The sequence below is a fragment of the Daucus carota genome, chromosome 9 (assembly GCF_001625215.2).
Source record: "Daucus carota subsp. sativus chromosome 9, DH1 v3.0, whole genome shotgun sequence".
NCBI lineage: Eukaryota > Viridiplantae > Streptophyta > Magnoliopsida > Apiales > Apiaceae > Daucus > Daucus carota.
In genome coordinates this window covers 3371589-3387178 of record NC_030389.2, presented here as the reverse complement: position 1 = coordinate 3387178, position 15590 = coordinate 3371589, and the positions used below count along the sequence as shown (strand labels likewise).

Genomic DNA, 15590 nt, shown 5'->3' with positions numbered 1-15590 from the left:
TGAAAAAATGCAGAATCACCATGTTTCGTATCTGATTTCAAGATTACTCAGACTTGATGTCTGTATATGGTATCATATGTTTTCACTTCAAGTCAAGGCCTTATGTTCTGGCTTAGTCTGTCATCTTCATGTGAACTAAAGATTTTATATTATGAGAAGTAAAACTTTTTATTTTTTAGAAATCAATTTTTTTAGAATAAAATAATCATGTGTTTAGTGATTACTGCACCATATTTAAAGAAGAAATATGTTCAACCGCTCTCATACATAAAATATTATATTAAATAAGAATCATAGTTTTCAAGTTATAAAGAAATTGCAGGGGCTCAAGTTATTCTAGCTAGGAGTAAGCATTAACAGGAGGGACAGATGAAACTTTGCTTCATGTGGTCCCTTTCTCTCTTTTTCACCTGGGCTGTTTAACAGTTTGGACTGAAGTTATGTATAAAATTTTTAGTAATTTTTGAAACCACCCGGGCTGCAGCCCACCCCAGCCATGGGCTGGTTCCGCATAAATCATGTCACAGACTCACGAGTCATAACAAATTTATCATAATGTTGGATGGCAGCATTGGTTCGTGGTCTCGCAGGATAAGGCAAGCACGGATGCCTACAAAAACTCCAACTAAGATACTGTCGGAAAATGGATATCACAAATCATGAAGATCATGATTTTTTTTCGAGGTAAATATCCAGAAACTTGAAGAGTTATTATTCGAGTTGTTTAATTATGGGTAAAAAGAGGACATGGTAACAAGCAGAGAAGTGACACTGGGCCATGATTTCAGCCAAGGCAAAAAGAGCTACCAAGCTGTTTTTTGTCTCCTGTCATTTGATGTGCTAGAAATATTACCTTATAAATCGCAAGCGCACGATCTTCGTTTTAGTATTTATGATTCGTCCACAGAGATTAAAAATTAATTTTCGCAAATCCTTTAATTAAAATCTAGGCGAATTAGAACAATGAATTGGTGTGAAGAAGGTAAATTTTAACACTAATTTTACTTATTATAACGTTAATTTAAAAAAACTAAACTAATTAACTTTAATTAATCGAAACTAATTACCAAGATTAATAATTCAAAATTAATTAAGCACGTGATCACTCGGACTAAAGCACATATCAGACTGTAAATAGAGTGGCTTAATCAACTTGAAATTTCAACTGGCCAACACTATTTCTACCAAAAACAAACTTGTAAACTCAGCGAATAAAACAAAATATATAGCAATACTGGTACTCGACCATGAACTTGCAGGGGAATAAACATAAATAACAAACCCAACAACCAAGAACAGGGCTGCAACTTGACGAAATGAAATGGAAACAAAAACAAAACTACTTAAAATAATCAAACTTATCACTTGACACAGTAGCTCCTAGACAAACAGACGCAACAAATCTAATCCTAAACTCAGGAAACTAAACTCTGCGACTTCTAAACATAATCGGCAGAAAACCAATTCAAACTTTAACAAAACTTGAAACAGGACCCAGCAACCAGACTTAATACTCGACTAAGAATCTAGCTAAACAAGAAAGGACCCTGATTTTAAACTAACGCAGCAGCAGAATGAATGGACTCGGGAGAGAAACAACTGAACTCGGACTAACACTCTACTAATCTGCATAAACGAAAGCAAGGAGATAGCAGGACTCAGTGACGCGAGCTCGACAGCTACAAAACAGACTCGGAACTTGGAGTACACAGCACACATAAAACTCAACAAAACCAACAAACTCAACAACTATACTACCAGACGCGAGAATTAGACACTCGACTCAGCCATCCAAACAAAAACAGAACTCAGGAAACAGCTAATCTCGGTGTTTCACTCAGTGACTCGACACAAAAACTCAGAACTACAGGACTCTAAAAACACTAATAAGCGACTTGACAGATGACTCGATGCTGCGATTCAAAACAGACTCGAACAAAAGCTCAAACCAAACTTTAACAACCCAGGTAAACAAGACTAAACCCGACAGAAACAGTGAACGACTCGGAGATGACTCAGTAATTAAGCAAAAAAAAAGCAGAGCAGACTCGGCAAAAACGCATAAAACCAGCAAATCGACATGAACTCAGATTACTCTAAACACTTGCTACAACTGACTCGACCGAAAGAAAAACTGAATCACAGGCTACAGAGAAAACGAATTCACAAGTTTTGAAGCAAAAACGCAGCAAAAACTACTCAAACTCGTGACTCAGGGAACAGAAAATGCGACTCAGCAGTGAAAACAGACTCAAATGAACGCTAAAAAATCAGCCAAAACTCGAAAACAGGACTAATATATTACACAAGACCACAGAAACTAAACTCAACCAAGCAACAAGAAGAGAACGCAGCAGAAACAACGTAAACAAAGAAAGAGCGACTCGGGATGGTGACTCGGACACGACTCAGTGCAGCGACTCATCAAACTCGGACGCACAAAACAACTCAAACGGTAAAGCATAACAGACTCGGTGAAAACTACAGAAACTGACTCATACTCGAACTACAGGACCCAGAAAAGTACAACGCAGCAAGATAAAACAAAAAAAACTCGTAACTCGCCAGGACTCGACAACTCGGTGCAGAAACGCAGCAAGCAACTCGAAGCAACAATGGCAGCGCATACAAACCCAGCAAGACAGGGAACCAGACTCAATACTCGACTTAAAACAAACTCAAACTGTGAAGTAAATGATGAAAACGCTGTGACTCGGTGAACGCGGGCGAGTTGACTCAGTGACTCGGTACAAAAACAGAGCAGTGGGGTTTTTAAGAATGAAAACAGGGGAGTGGAGTTTTGTTTTAATAAAAACTAACGAAATGGGTTTTAAAAACAACTAAACCAAAGCATATTAATCTGTGCTACTAAACTTGTTTAATAAATTAAAGAAATGCTGAATTAATATTATGTTAGTAATCTTGAAATTTAAAGCCAAACCCCCACACAAATCATTTTTGTGCTAGAGCTTTTACCATCTAAAAAAAATTAAAACTAAAAATTAAGAGATCTACATTAATCACAAGCTCAATGACTTCTTTTTTTCCCAAAAAGCTTAAAAGCATATGGTGGTACTAAGAAGCAACATTTCACTTGGAGCAAGAAAATTAAGACAATACAAGATTAAGCTAAAAGAAGATTTGCATTAAAAATAAAAGTGTTTACAAATATGGTATGAAATTGAGAGAACAAAAGAAGATCTATCACTATACTACCTACCAACTAAGAAAAGACTAGGTTAAAAAGATTATCATTACAAGTAAAAGGGTGGGGTATTTATAGCTAAGGATTTAGGGTTTAGGGGTAGGGTGGCTAAATCTAATCCATCCATGTGTGATGTGTGTTGGGTAGATCATAGCCCTCCATGTGCCCCCTTGCTTGCCAACTCTTTTTGATTTTCTTCTTTTCTTTTCTTTTTCTTCCATTTTCTTGCACTTTTTCTTCTTTCTTTATTTATCAACAATTTCCTGAAATAAAATAAATAAACGATTAATACTACGAAAATAAACAAAAAATAGGCACTTAAATATGCAAAAATATGGACTAATCATCATTGCATACACAACGTTCACATTTTCCTGTGAATTAGTCCAGAAATGGTCATGGGGTGCCCGAAATAATATATATCCTCGACAGTAGCGGCAATGAATAGGGGGCAGAGTATCAGATATTTCCTATGATGCTCAGACTCTTTTAGAAGGATCCGACACGGACACATATCAGGGTGTCAGATCTTTCGAACTACAAAATTAAAGACTCGGGGACGCGTTTTATATGGATCCGACACTTGGATTTGGACACTGCAATTATTATTTTTAATTAATATGATGGTTCTTATAAATAAATAATTATCATTCTATTACACTGCATAACAAACAATCAAGTCAAGAGTTGCTTCTTTTCTCCTTTTACATCCATTTCATCTCTGTTTCTTCGTATATTTTCTTATTCCTATCTTCCTCTTAAAGATATGTCACTGAAATTAGAGATAGGTTGTCTAAGATGGAGAGTCTGATTCCTGGATGACGTTCGGATCCGAATCCCAGTGTCACTGTCAGTGTCATGTCCTGTGGACACGGGTACGGCAGGGTTTTCCGGAGAGTCCGAGCATCACAGGATATTTCAGACTCCCTCGTTTTTGGATGTTGGTCCAGAATATTCGATTATTAGTAGCTTATGTACGAATGTCAGGGATCCGGACCCTTTTTTTTCTAAAGCAGTGCCTGGATTCCCTTTATTGTTGAGACACCACAATCATATAGAGACTCTCCCAAACTCAATAATAAAATCATGTCTACTCACACGAAAATTTTCCGAAATTTTGTGACATAACTTTATTGTGCAGAGGATGCAATTTTTGTATTGTAAGAGAGTTGCGTTGCTGATGCATGAACTCCAGGTTCACTAATTAGAATCCTAGTCAACATGTACAGTGTGCGGACAACTCTGTTTATCTGAACAGTTGCAGAATCACAATTTTTCATACCTCATTTCAACAATATTCAGAGTAATATATGTCTTCACTTCAAGGCTTTACTGAAAGACTGTATCACACCAATTTTCATAAAGTTGGATTGTAACATTAATACATGGTCAAGCAGAGTCGCAGGATAATAAAAGCACGGATACGTTAGACTTTATGTTTAGGTGAAGTGTTAAGCATGAGGATTTAAGAGCTTTCTATATAACAGCACTGAAGATAAGGGCAAAAGGTTTACTTCCAATTTCTGACTTCCAATTTGGTAGCAAACTATTACAAAGTTGTAGCGATTTAGAAGTACGTTGTAGCTTACAGAACTCTTTCCTTGATAAAGTCAAGGCATGAACTTCTTGTGCAACGCAAGGAGACCGGGTTCCTGCTCTTTTGATTGCAGCAAATCGAATAGCATGGAGGTGGTAGAGGCATCTGCAGAAAAACAATGAGCACACGTCTCATCTATAAGCACACAACTTCCATCTTACATCTTATTCTTAAAGCAGCCACAGATAAGAGTGTTGTATGTAACTTCACTAGGCAAGCAATTATTTTCTTTCAATTCCAAAAGCATTTTATATGCTTCTTCCAGCAATTATTTCATCATAAAGTTGTTGATTCAAGGAACAACTAATATATAAACACCCTGATCCGATTAAGAAACAGTGAAATTGATTCAAGGAGCGCCAGGATCCTGCTCTCGTGATTCAAGTAAGTTCAATAGCTTATAAAGTAACTGTTGGAGTTGCTAATTAGCTATAGATGAAGCAGGGGTATAGGGGCGTTCGCGATCAAAGCTGAAACTGCTAATGGGCAGCCTAACACAACCCCTGTATCAGTCAAAGATAAAATTGTGACGATTAAATCATGGAAGCTCCTGGGGTGGGCACTCTGGTACTTTGTGAATATAGTAAAAATGAAAACAAGTTTATTATTTGAAACTGTAAACAAATTTAGAAACAGAGGATAGTATTTTGGATCCATTTCCTGTATTTTAAAAGAGATTTTAAACTTAGAAAGAGATAACGAATACAATATATAATATATTAAGAACTAATATATCAATAAGATGAATGAAAATGTTGGTGTACTTCACATTTGCTGCACTCAAGACACCTTTATGCAACTACATGTTAGCCATACAGCACTTAAAGTAACTATTAGTAGACTGCCAAAAATAGAAGACAAACTTACAATGTAATGCAAGCAAATTATAATGCTGCAGAGTGTTTGCATCATCAGATTGCAGAGTGATCACAATTTACAATGTAATGCAAGTAAATTATAATGCTGCAGAGTGTTCTGGCAACTTTAAAGTATTGTGTACCTTAATAAACTCTTTCCTTGATGTAGTCAAGGCATGAATTTCTTCTTCATAGCAAGGAGTGCGGGGTCCTGCTCCTTCGATTGCAGCAAATCGAATAGCATGGAGGTGGTAGAGGCATCTGCTTTGAAACCATGAGCAAACATCTCATCTATAAGTACACAAGCTCCATCATACTTCTTATTCTTAAAGCATCCACGGATAAGAGTGTTGTATGTAACTTCATTAGGCAAGCAATTGTTTTCTTCCATTTCCAAAAGTATTTTATATGCTTCTTCCAGCAACCCCTCTTGACAGAATCCTTGGATCATAATGTTGTAAGATATGACACTAGGCCGTAAACCCTTCAAACGAAGATTATGAAAAAGGCTTCTGGCCTCGTCAACCTTGCCGTCCTTGAACAATCCATGAATCAGAATATTATAAATGTGTATATCAGGAAGTAAGCCACATGACTCCATGTCACGAAACACAGACATTGCTTCACCAGCAAGTCCATTGCAGCAAAGTCCATGCAACAAGATCCTGCATGTCACTATATTCAGTTTAACACCTTGATTTAACATATTCTTATAAAACTTATGTGCTTCATTAAGCCTACGCGCACGAAATAACCCATCCAGAATAGTATTGTACGTTTCAACTGTAGGTGTTAAACCTTTCAGGGTCATTTCTTCTAAGAGATGTATCGCTGTGTCTACTTTCATCTTCTTACAATAACCATTGATCAATATAGTATAGGTCTGAGTGTCAGGAAAAATCCCCTTACTTATCATGGTACTGAGCACTGCAAACGCTTTATCCAATTCTCCTCTCAAGCAGTATCCATCCATAAGTGCACTGTAGGTGACTACATCAGGATTTTGGCCTCTTCGAATCATTAACTCAATCAGATACTCAGCATCTTTGACCTTTCCATCTCTGGCATGTGCATCAACCAATATACTGTAGGTATGCTTATCTGGAGAAATTTTGTGTCTGTCCATATCTTTTAACAATTGTGTTATATCATCCCACCGATTGAGGTTGCACATGCCATGAATTAAAGAGCTATAGGTTACAACACTTGGTTGAATGCCTTTGTCACTCATTTCAGCAAGAAGACCCAAAGCATCATCGACTAATCTGTCTTTGGACATACTATCAATAATAGTGTTGTAAGTGACTAGGCCCGGCATACAACCTTTCTTCTCCATGTATCTAAGCAACCTCATAGCCTGGGAGGTGTTGCCTGTTTTGCAGAGGCCATTAGTAATCGTGGTAAAGATAACTGCATCAGGCTCAATCTGATTGTGCTGGAGAAGGTAAGAGAACATAAGCTCAGCCTCGAGAAACTTGTCCTGGGAAATGAGACCCCTAAGAAGAGTTGTGTAGGTAACAACATCTGGGACAAAACCACGCTTAAAGATGGCAGCCAACAGCGCAAAGCCATAATCAACACGTTTCAAATGGCAACAACAGTTGATTACAATACTATAAGTAATTATATTAACAGGAATGCTAAAAGAGCACATCTTTGAAAAGACGGAGACAGCCACAGAGTAATGTTTCATCTTGACAAGGGCGGACAAGAGTTGAGTAAAGTTGATGACACTAGGCAGAGGTTTCATACGGAGCATTTTATCAAACAATCTAAGAGCATCCTCAGGCTTATCAAAACCAACTCTAGATTTCTCCAACAGTAATTGTTGAAATTCCGTAAGATGATTGGGTATGTGATTAGGGTTAGCGCAAGTGGGGGGTTGAGAAAGTGAATGCAATCGAAGAAATGCAATATTAACACGACAAGAACTAGTAGTAGTAAGAGCAGTAGTACCGGGTCTCAGAGATCCAAGAAAGGCCTTGTCACAAATAGCGTTTGAGCTGAAGCAAGCAGTGAAAGCGCTTCTCATTCTCGACATCATCCTCCTCACTCTCGCACTTACTTTCCCTTTTCGCAAGTTTACTTTCTCTTTTTTCCATTCGTCTTTAAAAATGCTCTCCCCCTCGAATCATAGCTAAGAAAGGGTTGTTTGCTTGGTTATTTTAAAATAATAATATGAGCAAATCTAAATCCGTTTTTAAATTTAGAAATAAGTCGTAAACCGGCTTAAGGCCAGTTTGAGGCACTTGTTTTAGTTACTTAATTTTTGAAAAAATAATAATAATATATATTACTCATAAGACAAAAGTTATCAATAAATCACTTTTATTTTTATTATTATATTTTTGATAACTCATAAATTATTAACAAATCAAAATTACCTAAATAAATATTTTAAACTCAGTTTCTCACATAAGTCATAAACTCAATGAACAGATTCTAAATCACTTTAAGTTATAAATTATATCAAGTCATAAACTTAGCTAAAGGGATTTTTATTCACGTTAAATTATAAGTTACTCCCTCCGTCCCTCCGATTCTTATTCTTTGGAGGGGAGTGCTCGACACGTATTTTAAAACTCATGAAAATATAGTTCTATAATTTATTTTTAAAATTTTCTTTGTCTGAATAAAAATTTAATATTTTAAACTCTTTTTTCAGAAAAACAAATATTTAAAAATAAGTTATGTAACTATATTTTTTTTTGAGTTTTTTTCATAAATACCCTAGTCTAAACGATTTTTTGCAAAAATACTATTATTCTTTAACACAATTGAAAAAATACTATTACTCAAAAAATATTTTCAAAAATACGGAGGTTGCATATGGAACAATATCTGCAACTGCTAGCAACAATATATGCAACCACAAATGCAATTTTGAAAAAATCTTTTGAAAATCACATTTAGTTGCATAATAAGTTGCAACTAGTTGTAGATGGATGCCCCTGCGGGGCCTATAACAATAACATAAAAACAACCACAAAATCAAATAAAAACAATCACCAAATGAACCAAAATCAACCAATTAAGATGAAGATGGGGGTTGACTTTCGACTTCGGTACAATCATAACCAATTCAGACGAACGGGGTGTGGATTTTGAGTTTATTCGTTTAATTAAACCCGGAAGATCCGGGCCTCATAATCGAAGGGTTGCACAACGTGGAAGGCGTGGTTTTCGAGGCAGAGGTTGGTGCGGTGTGAAGAGAAATGGGAGAAAGAAGGCGAGGAGAAAAGAAAGAGACGAGACGCCTGAGAGAGGGGAGAATCAAGAATGGTGTTTATTGAATTTCACGGCGACGTGAGGTTGTGGCTCGTTGTTCCTGGAGTGAGAGAGACCGCTGGGAGAGATTTTCAGATGAAGATCATGTCGTAGCAAAAAACAAACAGTGTACTTATACAAATGGTACAATTAAAATTATAAAGTAACCGTATGTTTGCAATGATTCGAGACAAGCCGTAGTTTTGAAGTAAAGATGGTAAAATGAGAAGATGAAGATGATGATGCAGCAAAAACAAACGGTGTACTTATGCAAATGTTACAATTAAAATTATAAAGTAATCGTATATTTGCAATAATTCGAGGCAAGTCGTAGTTTGTCAATAAAGATGGTAAAAAGAGGTATTTTTGTCAATTTCTCTATTTTCTGTGAGAGTTAACATGCATGTTGAGCACTCTATTCTAAATGATAAAAATCGGATGAGTTGCATGGAGTATAAGTTTAGCCTTTAGGGATGCTAGTCGATAGGACCGGAAAAGTGGATTTGCACTTGGGGTAAGCCGAACTGCCCAAACATAACGTGCCAAATCTATTTGATGATTAAAATGAATCTTGTTTTACAAGAATTTATAATCGAAGATAAAATGAGATTAAAATGAATCTTGTTTTACAAGATTATGTTATGATTAAACATAACATAATGTTGGTAAGAAATTGCCAAAAACAATGATGAATAACTAATTAGGAATCTTTGTTGGTCAACATGTACAGTGTGGACACAAGTGTGTCTTTCACCATGATCCATGCTTCTGTTTCTCTGAAAACTGCAGAATCACCATTTTTCGTATCTCATTTCAAGATTACTCAGACTTGATGTCTGTTTATGGTATCATATGGTTTCACTTGAAGGCTTTATGTTCTGGCTTACTCTGTCATCTTCATGGTCACAGACTCACGAGTCATAACATTTTCCATAATGTTGGATGGCGGCATTGGTTCATGGTCTTGCAGGATAAGGCAAGCACAGATGCCTACAAAAACTCCAACTAAGATACTGTCGGAAAATGGATATTACTAATCATATTTTCTACATGGAGATCATGATTTGTTTCGAGGTAAATATTTAGAAACTCTAGCGAAAAAGGCGTAAAAGCAGTTAAATCGGACTAACCAAGTAATATGACTCTTTGGATCAACGCAAGGCCCCGTTTTCACCGGGAGTACTAGGAGAACTTATATGATATAGTATTACATGGATCCTCCAATACTCGGCTGCCATAAAATAGAAAAGAGATGAACTTATATGATATATATCTTTTTTAATGATTTTCAGTTCATTTTGTACATTATTTGAGCTAAGGCAAAGAGAAGTGACCCTAGCCATGATTACAGCTAAGGCAAAGAGAGTTACCAAGCTGTTGTTTTGTCTCCTGTAAGCTAGCTTCATCCAACAAACATCAAATTACAGCTCATCATACATCTTATCGATCTTACATCACACCATTATATATCCCATATAGTACCTGCATTTAAGTTTTTGAAAATCAGCTTCTTTTGACTTGCCTTTGCATGTATTTCAGTCTTTCTTTGCTGCAAATGTAGCTCCTGTTATTTGCAGAGTTAACTGAGTCACAAGACGCTGTCTTTTGGAGCTTCCCTGCTTTTCTTCCTGTCATTAGTCCAGAAATTGTCACGGGGTGCACCGAAATAATATATATCCTTGATAGTAGCGGCAATGAACAGGGGGCAGAGTATCAGACATTTCAGACTCTCTCATTTTTGGGTGTTGGTCCAGAACAATCAATTATTAGTAACATATGTACCCAATGTCAGGGACAGACCCCTCTTTTTTCTGAAACAGTGCCGGAATTTTCTTGTATTGTTGAGCACACACAATCATATAGAGACTTTCCGAAACTCAATGACAAAATCATGTCTACTCATGAAAATTTTCCGAAATTTTGTGATGACTTAATTGTGCAGAGGATGCAATTTTTGTATCCAGGTTCACTAATTAGAATCCTAGTCAACATGTGCAGTGTGGACAACTCAGTTTATCTGAACAGTTGCAGAATCACAATTTTTCATACCTCATTTCAACAATATTCAGGGTAATATATGTTTTCACTTCAGGGCTTTACTGAAAGACTGAATCATGAGTCGTAACAATTTTTCATAATGTTTGGTTGTAGCATTATACATAGTCTCACAGAGTCGCAGGATAATAAAAGCACAGATATGTTAGACTTTATGTTTAGGTGAAGTGTTAAGCATGAGGGTTCAAGAAGTTTCTATATAACAGCACCGAAGATAAGGGCAAAACGTTTACTTCAAATTTCAAATTTCTATCGACTTCAAATTTCGTAGCAAACTATTACAAAATAGAAGTACTTTGTAGCTTACAAAACTCTTTCCTTGATGTCGTCAAGGCATGAACTTCTTGTGCAACGCAAGGAGACCGGGTTCCTGCTCTTTTGATTGCAGCAAATCGTATAGCATGGAGGTGGTAGAGGCATCTGCAGAAAAACAATGAGCCCACATCTCATCTATAACCGCACAACTTCCATCATAAATCTTATTCTTAAAACATCCGTGGATAAGAGTGTTGTATGTAATTTCATCATGCAAGCAATTATTTTCTTTCAATTCCAAAAGCATATTATATGCTTCTTCCAGCAATTATTTGATCATAAAGTTGTTGATTCAAGGAACAACTAATATATAAACACCCTGATCCGATTAAGAAACAGTGAAATTGATTCAAGGAGCGCCAGGATCCTGCTCTCGTGATTCAAGTAAGTTCAATAGCTTATAAAGTAACTGTTGGAGTTGCTAATTAGCTATAGATGAAGCAGGGGTATAGGGGCGTTCGCGACCAAAGCTGAAACTGCTAATGGGCAGCCTAGCACAACCCCTGTATCAGTCAAAGATAAAATTGTGACGATTAAATCATGGAAACTCCTGGGGTGGGCACTCTGGTACTTTGCCAACTTACAAGCGCTTGTTACTAGCCCAAAACAAAAATAAGACGTTGAGATGATATTTATTAAGCTTGCAAGAGTGGAAGGTCCATATTAATAGGTTTGTTGCAACACTATCAATAATGGAACAACACCAGGTTTAATTAGTCTGATTGTGCTGAGCTCCTCAAACCAGTGCTCAACCTCCAGCGGTTTGTCATGAGAGATAACCCCCTGTAGAGAATGGTGTAGGTAACAACATTTGGCAAAAGAAGACGCTCATGAAAAAGCATAATAAACTCTATTCAATTGACAACAATAATTAATGACGATATTAATGGTATATAGATCAACTGGAATGGAGAAAGTACAAGTATCAGTAAAAAGAAACAGCAACAGTGTATTGTTATGTTTTTACGATGGCGGATAACAGTTGATTGAAATCAATCACACAGGAATAGTTAATCAAAACAAACCTCATATTCCTAATGAAGTAACGGCTGAAGCTGCAAATGAGGTATAGATGGAGAAGGAATATATGGGGATGGAATACTGGGACTAGGATCAGGTAGTGAAGAAATGAGAAAGTGAATAAATTAGAAAAGGTGTAAAGAGTAAGACACCGAGGATGTAGTGACAGCCTTTCTCATTGTCTCCAGAATGGTTTTATATTTTAAAACAATAGCTGCAGATAGGTTTATACTTATTAGTTGCACAGAGGATTTCTGAATAAACAAACTCAAATTTAGGCAATTTTATATAATTTAGTGAACATAGTAAAAATGAAAACAAGTTTTATTTGAAACTGAAAACAAATTTAGAAACAGAGAATAGTATTTTGGATCATTTCCCTGTATTTTAGAGAGATATTAAAATTACAAAGAGACAACGAATAGAATATAAAAGATATTAAAATTACAAAGAGACAACGAATAGAATATAAAATACTAAGGACTAATATATCAACAAAATAAATGGAAATGTTGGTGTACTTCACATTTGCAGCACTCAGGACACCTATATGCAACTACATGTAACCCATACAGTACTTAAAATAACTCTTAGCACACTGCCAAAAATAGAAGACAAACTTACAAGTAAATTATAATGCGGAAGAGTGTGCATCATCAGATTGCAGTACCCATGACAAAGTTTTTACACAAAGCAAGAGTAGAAGGGTCGTATAATGGTCACGTAGGTCACGTAACCATTGAGAACCCCGCTTCTAGTATTTTTACACAAAGCAAGATTGCTAATTTTTTCAAAGTAGGTCACGTAATATACTGGTCGTATGCATCCATTGAGAACCCCGCTTCTAGTATTTTGTCGAAGAAAAATTTCATGCTTTATCATACTTATCAAAATGTAATATGATGCAAATACAACAAGGCCACCATTTCCCCAGTACATATTTAACAAAATTAAATATTTTATCAACTCCAATATCACAACTGCCATTGATTTAAAATTTTGTAGCAAACTATTACAAAGTTATGGCAATTTAAAAGTATTTTGTACCTTAATAAACTCTATCATTGATGTACTCAAGGCATGAACTTCTTCTGCATAGCAAGGAGTGCGGGATCCTGCTCCTTCGATTGCAACAAATCGAATAGCATGGAGGTGGTAGAGGCATCTGCTTTGAAACCATGAGCACACATCTCATCTATAAGTACACAAGCTCCATCATACATCTTATTCTTAAAGCATCCACGGATAAGAGTGTTGTATGTAACTTCATTAGGCAAGCAATTGTTTTCTTCCATTTCCAAAAGTATTTTATATGCTTCTTCCAGCAACCCCTCTTGACAGAATCCTTGGATCATAATGTTGTAAGATATGAAATCAGGGTGTAAACCCTTCAAACGAACATTATGAAGAAGGTTTCTTGCCTCGTCAACCTTGCCGTCCTTGAACAATCCATGAATCAGAATACTATAAATGCGTATATCAGGAACTAAGCCACATGACTCCATCTCATGCAACACGGACATTGCTTCACCAGCAAGTCCATTCCAGCAAAGTCCGTGCAACAAGATCCTGCATGTCACTATATCCAGTTTAACACCTTGGTTTAACATCTTCCTATAAAACTTTTGTGCTTCATCAAGCCTACGCGCACGAAATAACCCATCCAGAATAGTATTGTACGTTTCAATTGTAGGTGTTAAACCTTTCAGGGTCATTTCTTTTAAGAGATGTATTGCTGTGTCTACTTTCATCTTCTTACAATAACCATTGATCAATATGGTATAGGTCTGAGTGTTGGGCAAAATCCCCTCATTTCTCATGGTTCTGAGCAGTGCAAACGCTTTATCCAATTCTCCTCTCAAGCAGTATCCATCCATAAGTGCACTGTAGGTGACTACATTAGGATTTTGGCCTCTTCGAATCATTAACTCTATCAGATACTCAGCATCTCTGACCTTTCCATCTTTCGCATGTGCATCAACCAATATACTGTAGGTATGCTTGTTTGAAGAAATTTTGTGTCTGTCCATATCTTTTAACAATTGTGTTATATCATCCCATCGGTTAAGGTTGCACAGACCTTGAATTAACGAGCTATAGGTTACAACATCTGGTTGAATGCCTTTGTCACTCATTTCGGCAAGAAGACCCAAAGCATCATCGACTAATCTGTCTTTGGACAAACTATTAATAACAGTGCTATAAGTTACTACGCAGGGCATACAACGTGTCTTCTCCATGTATCTGAGCAACCTCATAGCCTGGGAAGTGTTGCCTGTTTTGCAAAGGCCATTGATAATGGTGTTAAAGATAACTGCATCAGGCTCAATTTGATTGTGCTCGAGAAGGTTCTTGAACATAAGCTCAGCCTCGAGAAACTTGTCCTGGGAAACGAGCCCCCTAACTAGAGTTGTGTAGGTAACAACATCTGGGACAAAACCACGCTTAAAGATGGCAGCCAACAGCGCAAACCCATAATCAACGCGTTTCAAATGGGAACAACAGTTGATTACAATACTATAAGTAACTATATTAACAGGAATGCTAAAATAGCACATCTTTGAAAAGACAGAGACGGCCACGGAGTAATGTTTCATCTTGACAAGGGCGGTCAAGAGTTGAGTAAAGTCCATAACACTAGGCAGAGGTTTCATACGGAGCATTTTATCAAACACTCGAAGAGCATCATCAGGCTCATCAAAACCAACTCTAGATTTCTCCAACAATAATTGTTGAAGTTCGGAGAGATGATTGGGTGTGTGATTAGGGTTACGGCAAGTGGGGGATTGAGAGAGTGAATGCAAACGAAGCAATGTAATAACACGACAAGAAGAACTAGTAGTAGTAAGAGCAGGAGTACCGTGTCTCAGGAAACCAAGAAAGCCCTTGTCACAAATAGCGTTTGAGCTGAAGCAAGCAGTGAAAGCCCTCCTCATTCTCGACATCATCCTCCTCCTCACTCTCTCAGTTACTTTCCCTTTTCGCAAGTTTACTTTCTCATTTCTGTATTCGACTTTAATAATGCTCTCCCCCTCCAATTATACTCCCTCTATTTTTAATATATGACGTTTTAACTTGTGATACATATTTTTTAATTGTTTTGACTAAAGAGTTAAAAATATTATTTTTGAATGCTTTTTTATGAAAAATTATGTAATCCAAATTTTATTTCACAAAAAAATTAATTAAAAATAATAATAATTAATGTCCAGTTTACCAACCTAAAAGTGTGTGCTCAAGTCAAAAATGACATATAAAAAACATATGGAACACT

The 15590-nt window shown here is 36.6% G+C and overlaps 1 protein-coding gene across 1 annotated transcript; it reads right to left on the bottom strand.

Annotated features, from left to right (window-relative positions):
• Positions 1-1196: 1196 nt before the first annotated feature.
• Positions 1197-15337, bottom strand: LOC108200443 (pentatricopeptide repeat-containing protein At5g65560-like). Its single transcript, XM_017368592.2, has 3 exons — positions 13393-15337; positions 5803-7790; positions 1197-4907 (listed from the first exon to the last, which is right to left on the bottom strand). Exons 1-2 carry the CDS (start codon positions 15262-15264, stop codon positions 5829-5831), a joined length of 3834 nt encoding a protein of 1277 aa, XP_017224081.2. The 5' UTR covers positions 15265-15337; the 3' UTR covers positions 1197-4907; positions 5803-5828.
• Between the last annotated feature and the right edge of the window lie 253 nt (positions 15338-15590).